At 36.1% G+C, this 25,409-nt stretch overlaps 1 protein-coding gene across 3 annotated transcripts in view; it reads left to right on the top strand.

Moving 5' to 3' along the window:
• Positions 1 to 25,409, top strand: part of Usp47 (ubiquitin specific peptidase 47) — an 80,954-nt gene that overhangs the window by 26,565 nt on the left and 28,980 nt on the right. For all 3 annotated transcript variants that reach the window (XM_040756257.1, XM_021230453.2, XM_005075670.4), the window contains 9 exons: positions 2,356 to 2,559; positions 4,451 to 4,564; positions 6,201 to 6,339; positions 10,220 to 10,316; positions 11,703 to 11,848; positions 12,855 to 12,934; positions 14,740 to 14,889; positions 22,823 to 22,918; positions 23,009 to 23,161. In XM_040756257.1, coding sequence (XP_040612191.1) covers positions 2,356 to 2,559; positions 4,451 to 4,564; positions 6,201 to 6,339; positions 10,220 to 10,316; positions 11,703 to 11,848; positions 12,855 to 12,934; positions 14,740 to 14,889; positions 22,823 to 22,918; positions 23,009 to 23,161 — 1,179 coding nt within the window. The remainder of the gene's footprint in view (positions 1 to 2,355; positions 2,560 to 4,450; positions 4,565 to 6,200; positions 6,340 to 10,219; positions 10,317 to 11,702; positions 11,849 to 12,854; positions 12,935 to 14,739; positions 14,890 to 22,822; positions 22,919 to 23,008; positions 23,162 to 25,409) is intronic.

Here is a 25,409-nt window from a genome sequence, read left to right as displayed (position 1 = left end):
TATTACCATTAAAGGAAGTAAAAGGAGCGCATAATATTGAATTTTGTGTTTACTATATATAGCACAGTGCTCTTCACATATTGTGGTAACCTCCCTGTGTGTTCCACATTTTGAGGAAGTTAGCAGCTGGGGATGCATAGCACTGTGATATTGCCATAGCACTATTGTTGTCTATTACTTTGCAGCATTTTTCATATCTAGATTCTTCTAAGGTGTGTTAGAATTATGAAAGCAAATATTTGCTGGGTGTGGTGGGATATGCCTTTAATACCAGCATTTGGAAGGCTGATCCAGGAAGGTTCAAGGCTAGCCTGGTCTAGGATATGCTTCTAGACCCTGTCTCAAAACACATAAATAAAAAATGTAAAGCAAGTATCTCCCCTCCCCAAAAAAAAGATGTTTTGTAGTTGAATTTGAGTTCACCTTTTACTACAGGTCAGATCAGATTTTTTCTTCTTCTGTGCATTGGTGTTTTGTCTGAATGTATGATTCTGTGAGGTTGTCAGATCCCCTGGAATTGTTAAAAACAGTTGTGAGCTGCCATGTGGGTGCTAGGAATTGAACCTGGGTCCTCTGGAAGAGCACAGTCAGTGCTCTTAACCACTGAGCCATTTCTCCAGGCCCCATTGTGTGTGTGTGTGTGCGTGTGCGTGTGCGTGTGCGTGTGTTTTAAGGTCTGGGTTGTTTCTTAATTTTGATTTCAATTGTGTAATATAATCTATTCTGTGTGTTAATGTCTACCTTAAATACACAGTTGAAGGCTTTTCTTCCTTTTCAGGGGTACATTAATAATACCCTCTTTTACAGTTAATTTTTATAGAGAAGGTTTTTCTCATTTTTATTTTTAAGTATGTTGTTAGTAATTAAATGTTTTATTTGTCTGAAATGTAGTGCTAGTCGATCTGTTTTAAATGTTACACTTTTATAGCAATGTGTTTCTGTTCCAAACTAATAAGATTAACCTTATTTTACACAATCCCTTACAAGTCCAAAATTGACATTGCAGAAACAAATTACAATGATTTTGCTTCACATCACCTGTTATAAACCTGTGGCTGTCCTGTTGCCAGTATTAGTTGGTGATACTAATTCTTATTTTTAAAGTGGATGATATGTACATAACAAAAGGTTGAAATTGATCCTGTTAAAGACAAAGAAGAAAGTCTTGGAACTAGGACTATAACTAAGTGGTAGAATATCGGCTAACATATAAGACTCTAAATTCAGTTTTCACTACCACAAAGTGGGGAGAAGTGAGAAAGGGAGAAGGGAAGAGGAGGAGACAAGCTATTGGGTAGAGCACCAGAGTGTGAAGATTGTTTCTGAATAGCCTTTCATGGGGATGACCAGAGGTCCTCCAGGGAAAGCAACCCAGAGCTAGTATTACAAATACTGTTTTGGATTGAAGGAATATGAGATAGGAAGATACAAACTCAGGAAACTGTCGCCCTAATTTTGATAGAGGAGCAGATCAACAAGGGATACCTAAAAGTAGACTAGATACAAGTTGGTACTAGTGGCAGGTAAAGAGGAGAGCAGAAACTGGAAGACACTTGACTTGGCTCTGGTTTCAAAACTTGGTAGGTGTAGGTGGCTCTTGTTGAGGTGGCCATTGGGTGAGGAAGAGAAAGGAGTTTCTTCCACTCAAGCATCCAGTGCATTCAGATACAATTGATGTAACTGCTAACTTCATGGGGAATGGAAAAGAAAAACCAGTATTTTCAAGAGCATATGGAAAGTATAGGGCATATTTTGGGTTTTGTTTTATCTTGAGAAAGATATTTTTAAAAAAATTTTTGCCTTGACAATTACTGGTAGAAGGAAAGAGAATTTATAATAGAAGGAAGGAGAGAAAAGACTTGGTAATGACACATTTTTTAAAGATCAAACTTGGTAATTAAAAAATTTATGTTTTGCCTGCATGTATATCTATGTACCACCTGCTTGCCTGGTGTCCCAGGAGGCCAGAAAAGAGCTCTGGGTCTCCCGGAGTTGAGTTTCAGGTGTTTGTGAACTGTTCTTTTACAGGATCCCAAACTTGAGTCCTGTAGAAGAGTAGCAAGCTTTCTTAACTTCCAAGCCATTGCTCCAGCCCCAAACTTTGTCATTTTTAATGTAAAATTTTTCATGGCTTCTTGACATTATTGCTTTATAACCATAAAAAGTAAAAGGAGATATCCACAAGAATAACTACTTTTCCAAAGCAAACATGGTACTTATGTTTGATGTGATCTATAAGGGTGTGTATCATACAGAGTAAAGCAGTGGCCATAAAATTTTATAGTTAATTATAGTTGTGTTTTCCTTTAAGAATAATAATTGAGAATAACATTGTTGGTTTTTTTAAAATTTCAGATAGAAAATGCTGCTGAAGAACCAAGAGTCTTATGTATAATACAAGATACTACTAATTCAAAGACAGTGAATGAACGGATCACTTTAAATTTACCAGCATCTACCCCAGTCAGAAAGCTCTTTGAAGATGTGGCCAACAAAGTAGGCTACGTAATTGGAACCTTTGATTTGACATGGGGAAATGGAGTCAATACTGCTGATACGGTAAACCCTCAGATTTAAAACATCTGCTTAAGCTGCTAATAATAATGTCATAGCTATGATTACTGCAGTTGTTAGTGGTGATTAAGTGAAAACCTGGACATTACATTGCCGTTTATATGATTATCAAAAGTATAGTGACTGAGTGTGATATAGTGACTGGTCCCTCATCTCTTGTGGAGTCAACAGTTGTTGTCCTGAAGTTTGCATACTATCAGGTCATCAGTTTTATATTCATAAAAAGGTGCATAATCAACTAAAGAAAAATTTCTATGTTTACTGGGATAATTCATCTTTGTTTCTAATAAAAATTATTAATAAGATCACTTATTTCCTTTTATTTGTGTACATATATGTATTTCTGGGCATCTTATTCTATGCATATATGTAGTGTAATTCTTGATTTTAACTCTTAAGCTCAGAAGTGTTTCTAATATATGCAGTCTCAGGTGTGGACACTTTTACGTCTCAGACTCTGTCTCTGCTTGCTTCCTTTATGATCTGTTTCTATTTCTTTGTTGCATTGCCTCATTTCTTTCATATTGTAGCATCTCCTCAAAGGCTGGGTGATTCTTGTTTTGCTCATCTTTATATTCAAGAATCTCTATAGAGGCTGATTAAATTTGCAGTATTCCATGTCTATTTTCTTATGTAAGGGATGGAGCATGCTGATGTTTGTCCCATCTGACTATGGGGTTGAGAGGTGACCAGCAGCTCCCTGCATGGCTCTGCTCTGCCCTGGTGACTACTATGCCTTGCTTTAGCAGGGAGAGAATAAGTTCCGTTGCCTACTGCTTAGTCTGAAGAGGGAAAGGAGAGGCTGTCTTGACACAGTGCCTTTTCCTATTTGTTCACCTTGGTTCCCTGGCCTCTGCTCTTGACCCTTACCTAGTGTTTCCTTCCACAACAGTCTCCTATAAGCACTTTGAACTCTAGACACTTTAAGCTCTGGGTTTCTTCTAGATTTGTTTTTCTATATACCATAACTGTTGTCTGTCTGTTTTTTTAATTTCTAAGAATTTCTGTTATGTTCATGATACTCTTTTCCTGTGCTGTTGCCAGATTTAAAAATTTTTGTTGGCATTCATGGAGTTTGGAGAATTATTTGGTTGACACATGATTAGGTTACCATCTGATCTAATTCTATATTTATTTTTACTACATTAGTAAATGAGTTAGGTGAAGATTATTGAAGAAGTGATCATTTCCATCCCCGAATCCCTTAGTCCCTTGAGTCCTGACAGTAAAGTAGAAATGGATAACATTTCCTAGTTCAGCCTTCTCCTCAAAGGGTTGTATTAGTGGATACATGCACATGCAATTAAGCTGTATAATTATTTTGTGATTTGGGGGGAGAGTGTGAGATGAGGTCTTACTCTGTAACCCCAGTAGGATTTAAACGTGGCTGTGATCCTCCTGATTCAGCCTCTCAAGTGCTGGAATTACAGGTACAAGCTACCATGCCTGCTTTGGTTTGAATATTTAGTATGTTACTCTTGGGAATTCTTATACTTATATATCAAATATTTTGTAGTTTTAGTTATATAAGCTTTTTTAGTTTTTTACGAAACTCTATTGCATTGCATACATTTTGGAAAAAGAACTAATGTATAGATACAAGTTGTATTCAGTTTGATAAGCATTATCCATAACATCAGTCCCTTAGCCTTTTCTTTGTTCGGGGTTTTAGATGATGGGGAATGTGAGCCTCTGGGATGCCCACAGCGTATGCACTATTAATTGGGTTCATGATGGATGGGTTCATTGAGAACCTGGCTGAAAAGAAATTTAGCCAAGTCATTACTGAAAAAAAATAGCTTTCATGAAAATATATATGTATTTGGGGTTTTATTATCACAATTTTTCTTATAGTCTAACATTTTTGTACCAATAGGTACCACTGGATCACACCAATGACAAGTCTCTTCTTGAAGCTAATTTTGAGCCAGGAAAGAAGAACTTTCTGCATTTGACAGATAAAGATGGTGAACAGCCTCAGATATTGTTGGTAAGCTATTTAGAAAGACTTAATATCCATAATTTTGTGCACTGAGAATATAATTTTCTAGAGGAAGAAGAGAAATACAATTGATTCCTTTCCCTTTGTGTTGACTTGCTGTAGTTAGATGTGAAGGCATTGGTGCATCAGGTATCCACAACACCATTATATTTAGTCTGTTGCCACGTTGGGATTACTGCTATACAAGGACAGGAAAGGCCCCGGTTAGAATACCATAAAGGCCTGTATTTCCATGACCTTTCCTTTGGTTCAGTATAAAACTCTCAGCTCTTTTGTTGCTTGAGGGGAGACCATTCCCATTCCCAATCCCTGACACACCTCCACCATCATCTTTTTTTGGGTTGACTTAAATATCAGTTAGATGTTTCTGTTGATTTATTTATTCACCTCAATTCAGACTTATTTGAACAGGCATTTCTGTCCAGTCTAGTAGCCTTACAGATTAGCCCACTGACTCCCAATTGGAAGAACATTTTCCCAGAGTTTTGACTTTTGAAGAGGTATACATATATAAGTCACAAATACTTTACTATTTCTTTAACTAAAAACTATGGTGGGTGCTGGAGAGACGCCTCAGAGATTAAGAGCACCGGCTGCTCTTGTAGAAGATCCAGGTTCATTTCCTACCTAGCAACCACATGGCAGTTCATAACTATGACTCTAATCCCAGGGGATCCAATGCCCTCTTCTGGTCTTCTGAGGTACTGCATAAATGTGGTACCCAGCCATATATTCAGGTGTACTCATACACATAAAATTTAAAGATAAAATAAAATCTTTAAAAAAAAAAAGCATTATGGTAAGTAAATCTTGTTTGATGGTTACAAATTCCAGAGGATATAGATTTTTTAAGAAATTAAGAAATCCTGGTCTGATTTGCCTAGCTGTTTTACAGACTAAAGAAACTAAGGCTCAGAGAATGTGGAAGGTCCACTAGTATGAAAACTTGCATTTGATGGCCTTCAGTTAGAAATCTGCTGTGAATAAAGACATCCCTTTGGGCAGGAGATGGTAATAAGCAGTGTGTCTATGCCGAAACTGCACTTGAATATGCCATTTGAGCACCCTGAAGCTTATTTTTTTGTTTGTTGGCATCAGAGGGTTTTGATTACTCTTGGGTGACTCTAAAATCATAGTTAGATATTCTTGTAGTGCTCTGGATTCACAGTTTAAGAGTTAGAGTTTCAGTTGCTTAGTCACTGTTTTTGTTCTATCTTAATTGCTTATGCTGGTTTTGTGCCCTTTAATCTTTTTTTTTTAGCATATTACATATTAACAGGAAGTTTCTCATCAGATAACGTGAGCAACTCTCCATCTAAGTCAGCAATTCTTCAATGTCCCTCACCTACTGGGCCTACCTTACAATGTAAAGGTGCCACTCAGGACTTTATAGTGGTATATCTCATTTCCTCATGTAAATAAAGCATTTGAAAGATGACTTTTTAAAAATCTACAGTGTTATTTGAAAAGGATCAGGATCATTGTTTGGTGTTCTAAGTGAGACATCTTTCAGAACTGCCAGCAGGAAGGCACACACACTCCTTAGGTGTCTGATCAGTCACAGCATGATTTAATTTTTTCTCACTGTTGCTAGTCAGTAAATCCTGGTTATGCTACATTTTAGGAGGACTCCAGTAACGTGGACGACAGCATGCATGACAGGTTTATAGGTCCACTTCCAAGAGAAGGTTCTGTGGCCTCTACCAGTGATTATGTCAGTCAAAGCTACTCCTACTCATCAATTTTGAACAAGTCAGAAACTGGTAAGACTTATTTATTGTTGTATTCCAAAAAATTGTAATCTCAACGAGTTCAGGCCTAATGAATTTCTTCATTTCATCAGTACAAAACTGAGTCCTAGAGTAAGAAGACAGGCCAGCAGCAGCAGAGTCAGTACTGCCGGGTGTGTGCTGTTCCTTCCCTCACTCCTTGCTGTCTTTACTGTATTCTTACTACCCTTTTTATCTACAAACTAAAAGATACTGCATATTGTGTTTTGAAGAAAATTATTTTGGTAATGTTCCCTCTAGAGTGCAATTTGACATTTTAGAAGTCAGCCTCTCTGGAAATGAAATCTTCTTTTCCACTTTTAGAGTAAGATGGACTATGAGGAATGTGCTTCCATGAAGCAGGCAGAGCATAATTTTATTGGGTCTTCTGTAACTGTTAATTTAATTGTTATGTTTCAAATAAATTAGATGATTTTAAAAAATTTGTTAGGGTGAGAAAGATGGCTTAATAGTTGAGAGTATTTGCTCTAGAAGAGGACCTAGGTTTAGTTCCCAGCACCCACATGGGGGTTTACAATCATCTGTAGATCTGATGCCCTCAACTGACCTCCATAGGCACATATTTGGTATGCATACATTTGGTATGCATATATGCAGACAATATATATATATATATACACACACATAAAAAAGAAATAAATCTTTTAAAAAATCTGTTAGCTGTTTTTCTGACTGTGATTAAACCTAGATTGTAGTTTTCTTTTATTGTTTATTGTAATGTGTATAGGTGTTTGACTTTCATGTGTGCATCTCGTGTGTGTGTGTGTGTGTGTGTGTGTGTGTGTGTGTGTGTGTGTGTGTGTGTGTGTGTTACCTGCTTAAGGCAGAAGAGGGTGTCTGATCCCCTGGGATTTCAGTTACAAACAGTTGTGAGCTGCCACATGGTTCCTCAAGAACAGCCAGTGCTCTTAATCTCTGAGCCCTCTCTCCAGCCCTAGGTTATTAAAATTTTATTTCAATTTACTAGGCTAGCTTTATGTGAAGGTTTCATTCATATGTGTGTGTAAGATTATTTAAATTACACCTTATGAATATATTTTAGATATTTGTCATATATTTTATCTTACACCTCACCTTTTCTATTAGTGTTTTTCATGTTGAAAGAAATAAAAATAAGTACAGAGAAGTCTTTTGTACAGCTGGTTAATGCTACGATGGCTTTAGACCTTCCCTTTTAAACACCTATCTTAAATAACAAGAAAGTCACAGAGTTATATTCCAGGCTTTGTTTTACTATGATCTATAATATTATATTTATTATATTTTGTAATTAGAACTTAGAATGATTTTCTCATAGCTTATCATTGTGAAGTTTGTTTGCTCTGGGTCTATGGTGTTTTGTTTATAACTTCTGTTAGTGAATATTGACTGCATACCACCCAGGATAAAAGAGAATGTGGAATTATTTCAAATTATATAGCACATAGAAAAACTACTTGTAAGTCACAAGAATTTATCTCTTCAAAGGTCATGTAGAGGTGATTGTTTAAAATATAAATTCCAAGATTTACTTCTCAAAATGCTATCGTCATTGCTCTGAATCAGGTTGGAAGCCTTTTCATTTTGCTTTAAATAAGTACTGTGTGGATTGTTCTGAGATTGTTGGGATACTTTGAGAAAGTTCCAGATTGAACAAATCTGGAACAAGATTCTTGAATTAATTTGCTATTCATTCTGACAACTGACTCAGCCCTTTATATGAGACATTTATAGAATGCTATGTATTAGTTCCAGCTTCCTATCCGGTCAATTCACTGAGGTTAGGATAATGATTTTTAGAAGTGTTTGTTACTTCTTTATGCAAATAAGGCATGCCATTTGTCACATTGCACAATTAAGAATCACTGACAGTACTTCATATTGTAACCAATTTTAGTAATTTTAATCTTTCTTCTTTAAGAATATGGATAATGGGGACTGGATAGATGTCTCAATTTGTAAAATACTTGCTGAATAAGCATGAGGACCTGAGGTAGCACCCTATGTTATTATTTCTTGACATAATTTGATTCACAGGGCTGATGACAGGGGCAGTTGATTTAGTTCAGGCTTTCTGTGTTAGATATGGTTTAAAGTGAAAATGCTTAGACATTTCCATCTTAATTTATATTTAGGGGATAAGATTATTTGCACTCCAGTAAGATACACTGTAGTAAATGTGTTACTCTTAATATCTTCTTAAGTAACATGTAATGTCCATTTATATCTTGGTAACAAAGTATCTTGACTGTCTCTGAGAAACAAAGTTCACCATAATAGATACTGCAGAAGAGAACTTTCTTAGGTGGCATTGAAATAGTTTCCAGCTAAGCAGTATTGTCCACTGTTAGGTATTTTATCAGAAACAAGACAAGGCCGTTCACTTTCTCCATATCTATTCAATATGGTACTTGAAGTTCCAGCTACAATAATAATGCAACTAGAGGAGAACAAGGGGATACAAATTGGAAAGGAAGAAGTCAAACTATTGGTAATCACAGATGATATGATAGCATACACAAGTGATCCCAAAAATTCTACAAGGGAATTCCTAACAGTTGATAAACACTTTCAGTGAAGTGGCTAGATACAAGATTAACTCAAAAAAAAAAAAAATCAGTAGAATCACAATAGCCACCGATAATATAAAATATCTTGGGGTAACTCTAACCAAACAAGGGAAAGACTTGTGTGTAACATGAAAAATAAAAGATCCAGAAACTGGTATTAGGATTCAAGTTTCAAGCTGAAGATCAGAAAAACAAAGCAGCTGGTCACTAGCTCTTACTCTACCTCAGACTTATAGTCAATCCTGGCTTCACCAAACTTCAGCCTCTCCTCAGTATGTCTGGAGACTCCTGAGACTTTAGTTTCTTTGTTTCCTCAATGTGGCTGGAGAATGAATGCCTGATACTGACTACTGAAGACCCTGCTCCTATCGATTATACCCCTCCAGTGTTGGGAATAAAGTGTGTGATCCCAGGTGCTAAGATCATCTCTTTGTGTAGGCTGTTTCTCTTTAGGACTGGATCAATCTTGTATTGATCTGGGTGGCCTTGAACTCACAGAGATCCTTCTACTTCTTAATCTTGAATCCTAGGATTTTAGGTGTGTACCACCTCCTACCTTCTGGCTGTTGGTAGAAAAGGTGTGTGCCTGACTTCTATGGCTTGTATCTGACTTTCCTTTCTGAAACTTCAGACAGGCTTTTATAAATTATAAATAATATATATAATAATAATATATCAGAAGATGGGAAGATGCCCCAACAATCTACACATTCAATGCAATCCCCATCAAAATTCCAACACAATTATTTACACACCTTGAAATAAAATATTCAGCTTCATATGGAAGAACAAAAAAAAAAACCAGAGGTATCACCATCCCTAATTTCAAGCTTTACTACAAATATATAGTAATAAAGCTTGGTATTGGCATAAAGGTTGATCAGTGGAATTAAATCGAAGACTCAGTTGTAAATCTACACACCTATGGACACCTGATTTTTTTGTTTGTTTGTTTTTATAAAGGAACCAGAAATATACAATGGAAAAAAAAGAAAGCAACTTCAATAAATGGTGCTGGTCTAAATGGATGTTAGCATGTAGGAGAATGCAAATACATCCCTATCTATCACCCTGTACAAAACTTTAAGTCCAAGTGAATCAAAGACCTCAATGTAAAACCAGATAAACTGAACCTGATAGAAAAGAATACAAGAAGAATAAATTTTTAAAATTTTTTTATTCACTCAAAAAATTAAGTAATTTCCAACTGAATAGTGTTGTTCTCTGCTATGTATTGTTTTCTTTTCTTGGTAGTGTTTTCGCCTAAGTGCTGATTTGTCTGTATTTGTGTTTTCTCTTTAAAGGTTATGTGGGATTAGTAAACCAGGCGATGACATGCTATCTGAATAGCCTTTTGCAAACACTTTTTATGACTCCTGAATTTAGGAATGCATTATATAAGTGAGTATTTGAAAAAATGTTCTATGAATAAAAGTATATCTTTTAAATAATAAAATTGAATTGAGTTTATCACTTCTTACTTTATTAGCTGTCTTCTTGAATATTATATAATGAACAAAAATCTTCTAGAAGACTAACATGGAAGCCATGAGGAGGGAGAACTTGAGATGACTGGATAGAATAGAATCGAACTGATGAATGTCCACATTCATAGCTTTACTGCTTTTATATAGAAAGGCATGTCTGATTTTGAGAGAATCCAGACATGTAATCTTTTAATTTTAATTTAAGAACCCAGTGTTTTTTGTTTTTGGGGTTTTTTTGAGACGGGGTGTCTCTGTATTGTTTTGGAGGCTGTCCTGGAACTAGCTCTTGTAGACCAGGATAGCCTTGAACTCACAGAGATCCACATGCCTCTGCCTCCCAAGTGCTGGGATTAATATACCACCAATGCCAAGCGTGTTATTTTTTTAAACTTATAAGTTCTTTAATTAAAATACAGCGTAGCATGTTTGTTTAAATGTGTATGCATGTTTCTTAGTGTACATCAGATACTTTAAAATACTTTATGGAAGCATTTACCATTTCCTGTGTCTAGTAAACTCCAAACTCAGCCATTAATTTTTATTATTTTCTTATAATACAGTTCATGTACTTTTGCTTAGCATACTTAAGATAATGTGTTCATTGGATTTTTTTGTTATTGTTTGTTTGTTTGGTTGTTGACCTGTGGGCTGTGACCCCTTTGGGTGTCAAATGACCTTTTCACAGGGGTTGCATATCAAATATTTACGATTCATAACATCAAAATTACAGTTATGAAGTAGCATGCTCCATTCATTTCATTTGTGATGTAATGGCTCAGTGTTACAGTTGGCCTGTGATAGCCACGTAACTTTTTGAACCATTTGTTTAGTCAGATCCAAAAAAGGCTCATACATTATAATTGACCAATATGATTCTTAATTGATCTAATCTGTTTTTAACTCCCTCTGCTCTCCTTTGTAATTCCCTGAAAAATGTATATATTGAAAACTGGTGTTATTTGTTTTATGTTTTTTCCAGTTTAGGTTTTAATGTTTTATTGTTGAATACTCTGCATTTTTTGTGAATTACTTATTAAGACAAAGTGTGGTCAGATTTAGATTGGGCTTTTTCATGTAAGTGAACTTTGCTTTTATTCTCCAGACTAGAGCCACCTTGTGCTTTTGTTTAGTTTTTGAGTTTATAAATTAGAGAAAGACTGATTACTAAGTACTGGTTTTTGTTAATATCCAAGCTTTGTGTATTGCTTAGAATTAAGATCTTTTATAATGATTTTGGTATTAATTATGTTTTAAAGAGTGAAATCATTTTATGTAGTTGACATGGATCTCATCCACCTAGGTGGGAATTTGAAGAATCTGAAGAAGATCCTGTGACAAGCATCCCATACCAGCTGCAAAGGCTTTTTGTTTTGTTACAAACCAGTAAAAAGAGAGCAATTGAGACCACAGATGTTACAAGGAGCTTTGGATGGGATAGCAGTGAGGGTAATAACTGTCTTAATGATAACGACTTCTAGTGTTCAGAGACTTCTGGGCCATGGGGTCACACATCTATAGCACATCAGCAACTTAATGGTCTTTACCTAAAACATCTTGCTTTTTGCTTGAATGTTAAAGTAATTTATTTTTAATTATATAAGCTCTGAGAGATAAATTTTAACCAATTAAGGTTCTTGTATAGTTTAGTATGTTCTAATTTTTTGTTTTTCATTGTTTTGAAGCAAGGTTTCTCTGTGTAGCAGCCTTGGCTGTCCTGGAACTCTCTTTGTAGACCAGGCTGGCCTCAAATTTGCAGAGATCTGCCTGCCTCTGCTTCCTGAATGCTGAGATTAAAGGCATATGTCACCATCTCCCAGCTTGGTATATTATACTTCTAATGAGCTTTTTAAAAAAAAGTTACAGTTTTTTTCTTGTTTTTTTTTCTAACATATTTCTTTTATTTTTTTTTTAGCATGATAAAACAGATACTGAAAAAATACTATAAAGGGGCAACTCTTTTTACTTTGTAACTTTAAAAATATTCTCTTCTTTTGATAATGTAATTACAACGTTTCTCTGTCCTATTTCCCCTCTAAACCCTACCATATACCTCTCCTTGCTCTCTTTAAAATTTGTGACCTCTTTTCTCATTTCAGGATAGTACAAATATATTGTAGATATATACATTAGAACTGGGCTCCATACTCTGCATTTTGGTTGGTTGTGGTTTTCTGTCTAATGCAGAGAGGAGTGTCCTTTAATGTAGCATGTCTAGCATATTTCTTTACAATGAAAACTAACAAGTATTCCACCAGAAAGCTACTCCACAACACTGGCTTGATTATTATTCTCTGACTGTCCTTTCCTGGCTATAATGTGTCTTTGTGTGTTCTTAAGAAGTTTTCAGCTGTTAAAGTAGATTTGTTCATGTTGCTATTTGTGTTGAAACAGTAATGCAATGTTTTATTATGCTGTTTGATACTACTTTTAATTAAGTTTTATGTTAACATAGCTTGGCAACAGCACGATGTACAAGAACTCTGCCGCGTTATGTTTGATGCTTTGGAGCAGAAATGGAAGCAAACAGAACAGGTAACTTCTCTCTCTCTCGAGCTGAGGGGACTGTGTTAAGAAGACAGTTGGTATCTTAAAATGACTTTTATTCTGCTAGAATTTTTTGAGACTTGGTTATCAGTCTGCTACATTTGGAAATGAAATTACTAGACTTCCACCTGCTGTTGGCTGAGTCCTAAGCTCCAGATCTCATCTTCCTCCCATATCAATCACTAACTAAGAAAATGCATTAGGCTTGCCTGCAGCTTATGGGTCATTTTCTCGATTGAGGCTCCCTTCTCTCTAATAATGCTGTGTCAAGTTGACATAAAGCTAGCCAGCACATTAATCATCAAAATAAGACAATTGGTCTATATAAGCAAAGTCTTTTTCCACTCAATACATCTATTGTTTGGGGGGATAAATTTGAGTGTTGTTTGCATTTTTTAATAAGTGATGATTTGTACCACATTATAAAGTATATTCATCAAGTTTTATCTTCATTTTGACCAGTCAAGTGTAGTCATGTGCTTTGACATTTAGGTCTTTGACTGACCGAGGGGCTTGGCTCTACAGGATTCAGTGTGGATGAGAGTATAGCATGGGTATAATAGAGTACCCCAGGGATGAAAGAGGAAGAGGTCCTAATTGGAATGATGTTGTGGCTTGGAAGAGAATCTTTTAAACTGTAGGTAGGAATCCATTTGTTCATTATGAAATCAGGTTTAAAATCATATCAAACAATGAATAGAAAGACATAAGATAATTTACAAGTATGAAGAACTGTTTTTGTGACTGTTTACTTTCACAAATTATTTTTTTTGTGTGGGGAAATACCAGGTTTGTAATATTTTAGGAAGGACACTGGTTTTGAACTATTTTGAAAAGTCCTAGATGCAGAAGATCTGAAAGGGGCAGGAAAATAAAGATGTGTCCATCAAGTCAATTGTATTAGAGTAGGCATTGGTGGATCAGTCTGAAGATGTATAGATCCAACCCTGGACATTTCAGCAGATGTGAATTTATGAGGAAGAAAACTGTTAGTGTGTTTTCTCCTAGGCTTATTTTTTTATTTGAGAGATGATGAAGACTGTTTAAAGTCCTGGTGATTTCTCTGCATATCCTATGGGACTTGAGTGATTTTATATAGATGGTATTAGGGGCTGTTTCTTCTTCATAGGTTGGAAGTTACCCTTCCTCATTGTTCAAATACCTCTGTGTGAGTCAGCACTTCATTAAGATCAGCTGGGGCATGGTAGAAGAATCTTGAGGCAAGACATTCATATGTAACATTCATGAGTAACAAAGGGCCATTACTTAGGGAATTACCTGCTTATGCTGTGTTAGAAGAGCCCTAGTTGACTGTTTGGGAAATAGGTGAGAGGTGCATTCTTTTAGATGAGGATATTTTGAGGGAGATTAATCTTAAGATATTGTTTGAATCCTTATATCTTAAATTCTTTACATTCTTTGCCCAAATTAGCAGTGGAATTTTATAAGTAAGAATATACTGTGAGACTAGTGATGTTTGTGTAAAGTAGCCAAAGCATAGCAGTTCTTAGCTCTGCAGCAACACTCCTGAAATATGGGTTAGGATACCTACAGTCTAAGGAAAAGAGACTATAGAGTGTATTGCTAACTGATGTCATCACCACCTATTTTACTAGCTTTGTTGGTTTGGGTTATTGAAATAGTTAATTATATACATTGTGTTTTAAACTAGTGATAATCTAATTTTTTATCTTAATTGGCTTTCTAAAACTTCTGACAAGCATTGATTGCATTAGATATAACTTAAAATTGCTTGTAAGGAACATTTTTTAAAATGTGAATGTTATTTTTAGGCTGATCTTATAAATGAGCTATATCAAGGCAAGCTGAAAGACTACGTGAGGTGTTTGGAATGCGGTTATGAGGGTTGGAGAATTGACACATACCTTGATATTCCACTGGTCATCCGACCTTATGGATCCAGCCAAGCGTTTGCTAGTGTGGTATGTACCTTCCAGCTGACTGCTTGGTATTTCACAGAGTACACAGTAGTATAACTTCTTATCTAGTAATATCATCCTAAGATATAACTTCTTGGCTTGTTAGTCATTCCTGCACTTTACATAGCAAGAGTTTTAACCCTTCAGTGAATCCTAATGGTGCATGTAAAGGAGGAAGAATGAATAGAAGGAAAACAGTTGTCTTCCCCTATAGGTGATTGAATTATTTTGCTTATATATTTTACCCTTTCTTTTTAATCTTCTATTTTATAAATGATATTTTAACTTCTTTTGTGAGGGGAGCATAGAAAAGTCATTTGTTCTATATATTTTTAAATTGGGAAAATAACCTCTAGATGTTATGATAAAGGCCTTTTTTTGTTTTTTAAGAATGAGCCCTATTCTGAGTACTCAGTTACAAAGTACATTGATATTAGACTGTAATCTCAGCACTCACCATGCTGAGGCAGGATGATCATAAGTATGTGTGTAACTGGCTTGGACACATAGAAGACCCTCTATTTTCCTCCCATGTCCCTTGAAATAAACCAAGCATTGTATAAGCACAGGTAACTTAAAAGTCAGAAAAATAGTATCCTATTGTTTATGGAGTAAGTTTCTAATTGGGAGCTTACTTAAAGTTTTCCCACCTCTCTCTTCTTGGCATCCATATTTTAATCAATGTATTGTTTTACTTGTTTTTATTGATATATATGTGTATTTACTTTGACAAAAGATAGTCATGGAAAACGTTGTTACTGCTTAAAATAGTTCTCAAAAGTTCCGTTATTTTCCATGCCAGGGTAGCATTTAGTTAATAAATAAGTTAGTTAGATTTTGAGACTGGGTCTCATGTAGCCCAGGCTGTCTTTGAACTCATTATATAACCAGAGATGACCTTGATTTTTTTTTTTAGACTTTTGAAGCTATCTCTCATTGAATATGTAGCTCACTGATTTGGCTAAGCTAGCTGGCTAACATTCTTAGCCAGTCTATACTTCAGGGCTAGGATATAAATATGCACCACTACAGCCAGCATTCAGCTGGGTGCTTGCTACTCAAATCAGCTCTCATGCTTATCTGGCAAGCACTTTATTGACAAAGTTGTCGGTCCATCTGAAAACAGCTTTACAAAGTAGAATTTTGTCATTTTGTTGCTCAAGGCTACTACCTGTAATCATTATTTTTAAAACTATCTCTTATGTTCTTAAAACTATCTCTGGTTTATCTTCTTAAATAGTACCACTAATAGTATAGTTTAGTCCTGCATCCTTGTAGGTTAATTTAGTCTTTTCATTTATTTTTCTAAGATTTATCTTATTAGTATGTATGTGTTTGCAACCGTGTATGCAAGTACCTAAGGAAGCTAGAAGCATTGGCTGCCCCTTAGCTGCAGTTGAAAGCTGTCAGCTACCCATCATGGGTACTAGGAACTGAACTTGGGTCCTCTGCAACAGCAATATGTGCTTTTTACCTCTGAGCCATCTCCATCCCCAAGTCCATTAGCTTTTATATTGCACTAGGAAATAATGAATATGAAATTTTGGAATCAATCAGTGAGAATCAAAACAAGTATCCAGGTCAAAGACCTTTGCCTGGATAGTGTAAGATAAGTCTCCTTTGCATCACTGTGTTAATAATCTGCTTCCTGGTGTATTTGAAAATAGTTGTTAATTTTTTAGTCTTATCATTGCCAACTGCCATTCTAGGTATATTGAGTTGTCCTTGACTTGTTACATTATCTTATTTTTCCAATGTTACTCTATTTTGACAATTCAAGATAAAAGTGACATACTGAAAACAAATTTAAAATTAATAGAATTTGTCTTTTAGTGACTAATTTTTATCTTATTTTTAAACACTAACATTTCTCTGGTAAATATATACTGAGGAAGTAGAAGTCCCGGGTAATTGTAATGATTTTTTTTTCTTTTTTATCTGCTTAATGTGTTTCTTATGAAAGATGTTTTTGGTCTAACTTGGATGCTGAAGGAGCTAATTTGTGTGTTCTGCAGACAGGACTGCTTAGCTAAATCTCCTTCCCATTGTTTTATTCACCTGCTGATTTACTGCCATTTCTGTGAGTGTATTAGAGACAGAGTTACTTGGAGGATACTTTAGAAGTAACTGGTGACACATTTCTAAATACAGTTCTCCAAAGATAGGCTAGTACCCTCATTGAAATACGGGGAGTTCAGTAGGAAGTAGAAGTTCAGTTCTGATGCAGGATGAGAGCAACTTTTTCACAGTATGTGCTAATGGGGCTTACAGAAGAACTCAAAACTTGTAGACTTTGCTGGAATGTACCGTGGAAAAATACAGCAGGTGAAATGACCCAAGATAGGGCTTTAAGGCATATACTGTCTTCAGAAATCTTAAACTGGAGGTAAGTGACTTTTTATTATTTTCTGATTACAGAACCTAGGAACTATATTTCTTAGGCCATAGCAACATATAGCTTCTAAATCTATGCCACTATTAGTCTTTATGTATCTTGTTAATTCATAAGTTTTTAAAGAAATTTGGTATAATATGGATTGTAAAAATTGAATAAAAAATCATTAATCATATAATTATACTTAAAATTTGGGCTTAATTTTAATTTAACAATTAATTTGTTTTTGTGCCATTATTAGTGGGTTCTGTTATTTTTTTTAGTGAATATTTACAGATTAACACACACCAATCTACACATTACAAATACATGTACACATACAACATTGATAATTAGGTGTTCTGTTAGTTGTATGTTCTGTTGTCTAAGCCACAAAATGAAAGATATGTTAGGTAAACCTCATTTTTCAGACAAGTATATGATGTCCTATTAAAATTTCAGTATTTTCCTTCAATCTAAAAATGTGTGGTATTAGCAATTAAATATCTCCATACTTAAACTGAGAATAATATTTAGGTTTAAAACATGAATAAGCAATTATCCAATTTTAACATCTGTAGTCATCTTTTTATTCACTTCTTAGGATTTTTAGCATGCTTGCAGACTTAGTAATGAATGCTAAGAGCTCTTAAATTAAAGAAAGGTCTATTATCAATCATATATTATGAAACTATCTATTATTAGAGCAGCTACTACATGGCTCATCTTCATTGTATTAATAGCAGCCAGTGTTCAAATACCTTTCTGCTCTGCAGTTTGCAGACTGAGTTCAGCATTCGTTCCCACAAGACTCAGTAGATTCTTTTGGAAGACAAATTTGATTAAATAAATTTTGGAAGCAGAAATTTCTGTAGCAGAGAAATTTGTTATAGGTGTCTTATTTGTATTTCTTTCTCTGTGGCACAGTTGCTAATATTTCAAGGTACATGAAGATTCTGAGGACAGTGTGAAAGATCTGTACCAAATTAAGGTCTAGGACAAATGTGGATAAATGTAATTGATTTTCTTTCCTTGCCAAGTCCTAAATTATGTTTGATGTTTGAGCCAAAAATCACTTTGCTGTCTAATGGGATTTTCAGTGTAGGTAGAAGAAATATTTTATATAGTTTTACTGTAAATGGAAGAGGGCATAAAAACATTGGGAAGGGCCAGGCGGTGGTGGCGCACGCCTTTAATCCCAGCACTCGGGAGGCAGAGGCAGGCGGATCTCTGTGAGTTCGAGGCCAGGCTGGACCGACAGCCTCCAAAACAATACAGAGAAACCCTGCCTCGTAAAGCCAAAAAAAAAAAAAAAAAAAAAAAAAACATTGGATGATGTTGACCAACCTGGTAACTAGGGCAATGATCAAAAAAGTAAAAGACTCAAACACACTTTGAGTAAATCTATAGTATTTTTTAAGTATTTAAGTAACTCGTATAAAGCGCAAAGTAAATAGGAATAATAACCAAAAAACACACAAAAATCTGAAAATACTGTGGTCACCTGGATTACATATACCAACTTAGAAAACAGGTTTTTAAAAAACACAATTCAATAATATGCTGGCCACAAGTAATTATATGCATGCACGTGTGATTTGACAGTGAGAAGATAGAAAGTTATGTGTCTTGCAAATATTCATCAGAAGAGATTGGGAATGACTGTGCATTAGGCAGATAAGGAAGATTTTAGAATATTTCCGTACCATCAAGACAACAATACTAAATGTCTATGCAGAGTGCATGAAGAAAAGACATATGAAAACATTTGCAGTTATAGCTGGAGATTTCAGTACCCCATTCTTTTGCCAGTTGATAGGTAAAACAGCTATACAGAAATGGCAAAGTCATAGAAGAACCAAGCAGCACCATCATTTGATAGAACTCTAATTGACATTTATCAAATGCCCCATTCAACTGCAGAGAACACATTTAAATACCCATGAAATATAATCCAGACAGGCCAAAGCTTGGGCTGTAAAACTACATTATGTGATTTCCAACCACAGAGAAGTTTGCATAAATGCCACCATGTGAAAGAGATGAAGAAAGTAAAAGCTGAAAGAACATTTGTACATCATGTAACTGGCCAAAGGAATATCTAGAACATGTAAAGAATTTCTAAGTCATCAGTTTTGGGGGTTTTGGTCCTTTTATTTTATTTCACAATCCTCTTAGAAAATTAGCAAACAACATCACCAGCATTTCATTAGAGTGGACATTCAGGAAAACAACAACAGCAAAAAAAAAAAAAAAAAAAAAAAACCAGTATCTAAATAACCGTAGGTCAAGACTTATCCCTTAACAAACAGCAGAGAGAGTGGGGAGAAGGGGCAGAGGGGTACTGCAGGCGGTTACAGCCCTCCAAAGGTCTGAGATTCGACCAAGGAACAGCCCGGCCTCAACCAGGTTGCCTGTCCTTGGTCCACTCGAATCTCTTCAGAGAGCTGTGAGTCCTGTGCTTGCTCAGGCCCAGCCATGTGGATGTCTTCGGGCCCCTCGGGGAGCCCCTGCTGTGGACGATGAAGGATAGCATCCACCTGAACCCAGATGGCGGGTTACCTTGGGCACAAAGCCCAAGGGGTCCTGTGGCTGTTCTGCTTTCTCATGAAAACACCAGACCCAGGGACCATTTTTAAATTGTATTTTTAAACTTAAATTAGAAACAAGTCTTCTCCCTCTCCCTCTTGTCCTGTGGCCTCCCACCAACCCCCGTCTCCCCTCCCCCAATTCCCACTCCTTTGCCCAGGGAGGGTGAGGCCCTCCATAGGGGGTGTCCATAGTCTGTCATTTCATCCAGGGCAGGGCCTAGGTCCTTCCCCAAGAGTCCAGGCTGAGAGAACATCTTTCATTGTGGGATGGGCACCAAAAGTATTTGTATGCCAGGGATAAATAAAGATCTGCTACTCAAGGTCCCATAGATTGCCTAGTCCTCCTCACAGACACCCACATTCAGGGGGTCTGGGTCAGTCCCATGCTGGATTCCCAGCCATCAGTCTGGGGTTCATGAGCTCCCCATTGTTCAGGTCAGTTGCCTTTGTATGTATGTTTATATTATTGCTCTCTGTTTTGTGTTTTTATGGGATTCCTGGGCTGACACATGTCTGAGTCTGTATGTTTATTGTGAGTTCTCTCTTGCTGTTTCTTCTGTTTGCTTTGTCCTATTCTGATTTCTTTTTGTTTGATCATTTACATTTAATGTTATTGAGATTTGTGTTTGTTTTGTAAGGAGAGACAGTGTGCATACTGATGAGAAGGGGAAGCAGGGAGGATATCTCAGGAATTGTAGAGGAGAAAGTAATCATAAATTACATGAAGAAATTTCAGCAAAAGAACAGGAAATCTCTGTGAGGATGAAGAAAACCCTCATGAACTTCCATATTTAAAACTATTACATGGCCAATTTTGTGTTTTTAATATTGTGAAATAAATGTTAGAGCAGTTAGTTTGTGAAAAACACTTTACTAAATTTTGTGTTAATAAAAGCTCAATAAAATGGATATAATTATAAAAAAAAATAACCATAGGTCAAGTAGAAGATTTCAATAGGAACTTTAAGAACTCACAACTGAATGAAACTGAAATAAATCATCAAATTTGAGACACAGGTAACATAATTTTGAAAGTAAAACTTAACAATAGTTCTTTTAAAAAGTAAAAATGTCACATCAATAATCCTAAGGGTTCACCTATCCTGGAAAAAGGAAAGCAAAAGAAACTCAGTGAAAGCAATACTTTGTAAACAGAGATCAGTGAAGAAAGTAGGTTTTAAAACCCCTATAGTAAGACTAACAGAAAAAGAGACAACAAAAATTGTCAGCATTGGCATGAAAAAAAAGTCACCCACCAGTTACTTAAGCACAAACTGCAGCCAAGTACAAATTAGATGACTTCAAAGTCATATGGCTAGTGAGCTACTTAAAAACTTCATTACTGAAAAAAATTGGGAAAAGAAAATTTCAAGTCTGAATTGTTTCAGAGGGCACTTGTCCTAAAAATTTTAAGAACACAATATTAATTCAACATTATCTCTTTAAAGAAAATTCCTTCCATGGTTCCTTCTCTGTCCAGATTGTCTAAGTAAAGTCTGACCTAGTCAAGTGGGAGGAGCAAGGACCAGTGAAACATTTGGTTGTGTATTAAAAACAGCCTTGTTACTGTTTGGTACTTCCATGTGAGATGAGGAAGCAAAATGTACACAGACACACAGGCATACAGACAGACAGACATGCATGTGACCTTGTTCTAATGAGTTTTCAGGCACTTGGTTTTCTTGTCAGTTTCTTATTTTGTTTCAAAGTAAGCTGTGTCAAACAATATGTGGAGAGTTGTTCTGTGAGCCTCATGAACCATTTTACAGTTAAGTCCATTTAGCAAGCTTGAGCTTCTTTATCTTTTGGGAAACAATGTGTTGTTTCAACAGACACAATTGAAGATACTTTGCCTTCGTGATTCCTTATCCTTTTCTTGGTATGTAATTGTTGTCAGTCATTCTTCTGCTTGTAGCATGTGTGTAGAAAAGATCATCAGATGACATTTGAGACCATGCACCCATGTTAGTTTGTTATGCTGAGTATTGTTTTAATTGAATTGCTACTGATTAAAGTTTTTATAGCTACCAGCCTTTTGTCTCTGTCGAGTTTCTTGCTTCTGTCTTAAGACTGTACTGAGAAGAGAAAAGCATATGGCCCTCCTGTGTGAAAGTCCAAGAACCTGCATGCCTTTGACAGCGAGATCAATAACACATGGCAATGAGAGGTTTCAGATATAAGTAGTGCAGGCTGACATGACTGTAGTGGTTAAGGATGACTGTGTGAGTTGTAAAGATGGATCAAGTGAGGACAGTTGTGTCTATAAAGAAGTTGAACTGATACAGACATGTCTCTAAGATGCATGCAAGTACTTTCTAAAGATCAGAACTTTACTTTCTATATCATTCAGTCAAACACAGTGTAAAAGTCAGTGAGAATATAACTTTTAATGATAATTATAACATTTTGCTGTTAATGTTATTATATTTAAAGATTAGTTTCTAACCATTCCTTTCAAAACAGTTTTGGTGATTCAGTCTTTCATACTTAAGACTTTGCCATTAAATGGTATTTTTATATATTTTTTAAATTAATTTATTTTTTACATTCCAATTCCAGTTCCCCCTCCCTCATCTCCTCTCACTCCCCCCACTGCCCTCCTCTTCCCATCTACTTCATGAAGAGGGTAAGGCCTCCCCTAGGAAGTCTACTAAGTCTGTCCCATCATCTAGTTGAGACACGGCCAAGGCACCTCTCCACTCTCACTTCCCTTTGCCTAGGCTGGGCAAGGTATCTCTCCATATAGAATGGGCTCCACTAGGTCAGTTTGTGCTTTAGTGTTAGATCTTGGACCCACTGCCAATGACCTCATATAATTGTCCAAGTCACACCATTCTCACCTATATTAAGGGAACATAGTTCGGTCTTATGCGGGTTCCCCATTTGTCAGACCTATCAGTGATCTCTCACTAGCTCAGGTCAGCTAACTATTTTTTAAGTAATTATAAGACAGTTTCTTTTTTCTAACTAGGAAGAAGCATTGCATGCATTTATTCAGCCAGAGATCTTGGATGGCCCAAATCAATATTTTTGTGAACGTTGTAAGAAGAAGTGTGATGCTCGTAAGGTAAGAGGCATGTAAATAATATTATGTAGTTGTCTGAGATGATTTCGGTATTCAATCCATTTGTACCCCTAACCACATGTTTCTTTTTAGGGCCTTCGGTTTTTGCATTTCCCCTACCTGCTGACCTTACAATTGAAAAGATTTGATTTTGATTATACAACCATGCATAGAATTAAACTGAATGATCGAATGTCATTTCCAGAGGAGTTGGATATGAGCACATTTATTGATATTGAAGATGAGGTAAATACTTCATACATTTTTGTCTTTTCACTATAAAGTTTTTGTTTTATTTTCTTTAATGTTTCTTTATGTATATGGGAGTTTTGCCTGGATGTTTGTCTTTATGTCACATGTGTGCCTAGTGCCCTCGTAGACCAGAAGAGGGTGTTGTAACCTTTGAACCTAGAGGTAGAGACAGTTGTGAGCTACCATGTAGAGGCTGGGAATCAAAGTGGTGTCCTCTGGGAAAGCAGTCAATGATCTTAGCACTGAGCTATCTCTCCAGCCCCACTTTATGAATTAAGACTGATGCATTTGAAGTGTCCTCTTGACAGAAGCTTTCTCTTTCCTTACTTTCCAGTGGTATATTGCATGAGAAAACTATTGCTTTTCCTAACACTACATTACATTTCAAGTATTGCTGTTTGGTTGGAATAGTGTAAGCTCTTCAAGAGTCAAAAGGTTTTCGCCTTTGAGATTCTCTCTTGAATTCGGCTAATAATCTTGTTTCATTATTTCTTTCTTATTGAAACTGTACTATAGCTGGATTTCTGATCTTTACTACATATGGAGCAAATATATGTGAGTGAATGAACAAAGCAGCATATAACCTTAATGTCTTGTATTTGTGCTAATACCCTTTTCATGAATTAAGGTACTTGGCTACTCTTACATAGGTTTGGTAGCTCTTAAATCAACTAAGTTAGAAAGACAAACATACAAGAGGTTTTTGTCTATTTCCCTTTTTAAATTAGTGTTTTGTTTTAACTTGAAGCTTTAAATGATATCAATTTCTTTCTATTCTTCAGGAAGGATAGTTGTTACAGGGTGATACACCCATGCTGCTTCTAAGAGTGTTGTATGCTTGTTTGTTTTTCTGATTACAACTTATAACCAGTTGTAAAATCTATGTTCTTCCAGGAACTCAAATTTATAAATGGGCATCAAGGTTCATTTAGTATTTGTCCTAGTTAGGGTTACTATTACTGTGATAAAACAGCAAAAGCAAGTTTGGAAGGAAAAGGTTTATTTGACTTATGCTTTGACATCACACTGTTCATTGATGAAGTCAGAACAGGAACTCAATCAGGACAGGAACCTGGAGGCAGGAACTGATGCAGAGACCATGGAGGGGTACAACTTATTTACTTGTTCCCCATGGTTTGTTCACCATGCTTTCTTATAGAATCTAGGACTACCAGCCTAGTGTTGGCCCCACCCGTATTGATTCTGCATCAATCACTAATTACAAAAATGCCTTACTTGAGACTGCAGAGAGATGACTCAGTGGTTTAGAGCACTGACTGCCCTTCCAGAGGACTTGGGTTCAATTCCCAGCACCCATGTACCAGCTAACAACCCACATAGCAGTAACTGCAAGTCTGACACCTTCACACAAGACATACATGCCCACAAAACACCAATGTAAATAAAATAAAAATAAAGTATTTTAAGAAGGAAAGAAAGAAAATGCCCTACACACTTACTTGCAACTTGATCTTATGCAGGTATTTTCTCAGTTGAGGTTCCCTCCTCTCAGATGACTACAATATGTGTCAAGTTGGCATAAAACTAGCCAGCACAATATTTGTGTGTGTTGAAAACAGTGAGTTTATTTAGCAAGAAAACAGATTTTCTTTTTCCTGCATCTCCTCTGTGGTGGATTCTAGTCTTTGTGCCATGTGGCTTTCATATGTGTTCATGTTAACTGCTTCACTCACTCTCTACCCTGTCCCTGCAGCACCCTTGATTTAGTGCTAGTAAGCCCAGAGATAATGTGCCTTGATACATTAGTATCCTAGGTAAATCACCAAACTCTGACCTTCATTTTCCTATGTAACTATTGCAAGAAGCTGCTGTAGCTTCAGTGGATGTTCACTGCATGGTAACTACAACCAGTGAACATTTGCAGAGAATTAATAGAGTAGCAGAGCAGGTTGGATGTGCACACCTGTAAAGACAGATGGAGAAGGAATAACAAAATTGAATTGTGCTTAACTAAAGTTAGGGAATCAGCCCAAAGTCTGTTAAACTGTGATATATTCTTAATTCTTAATTCCTGCTTAACTGAAAATCTGATCATTGTTCTGTATATTCCTGACATATTTGTTGGAAAGGGAAACCTATCCAAAAAGTAGGGAATGCAAATTTTGTTTGCTTACTTGCTGTTTGCTTGGAGTTTGGGGCTCCCCTGCCCCTTGGGTTTGTTTTTGTTTTTGAGACGGTTCTGGCTGGCCTGCAGTTAGCAGTCCTTATTGTCTGTGTATCC

This window comes from Mesocricetus auratus, unplaced genomic scaffold (assembly GCF_017639785.1).
Source record: "Mesocricetus auratus isolate SY011 unplaced genomic scaffold, BCM_Maur_2.0 Super-Scaffold_4256, whole genome shotgun sequence".
NCBI lineage: Eukaryota > Metazoa > Chordata > Mammalia > Rodentia > Cricetidae > Mesocricetus > Mesocricetus auratus.
This window is presented reverse-complemented; position numbering and strand designations above follow the sequence as displayed.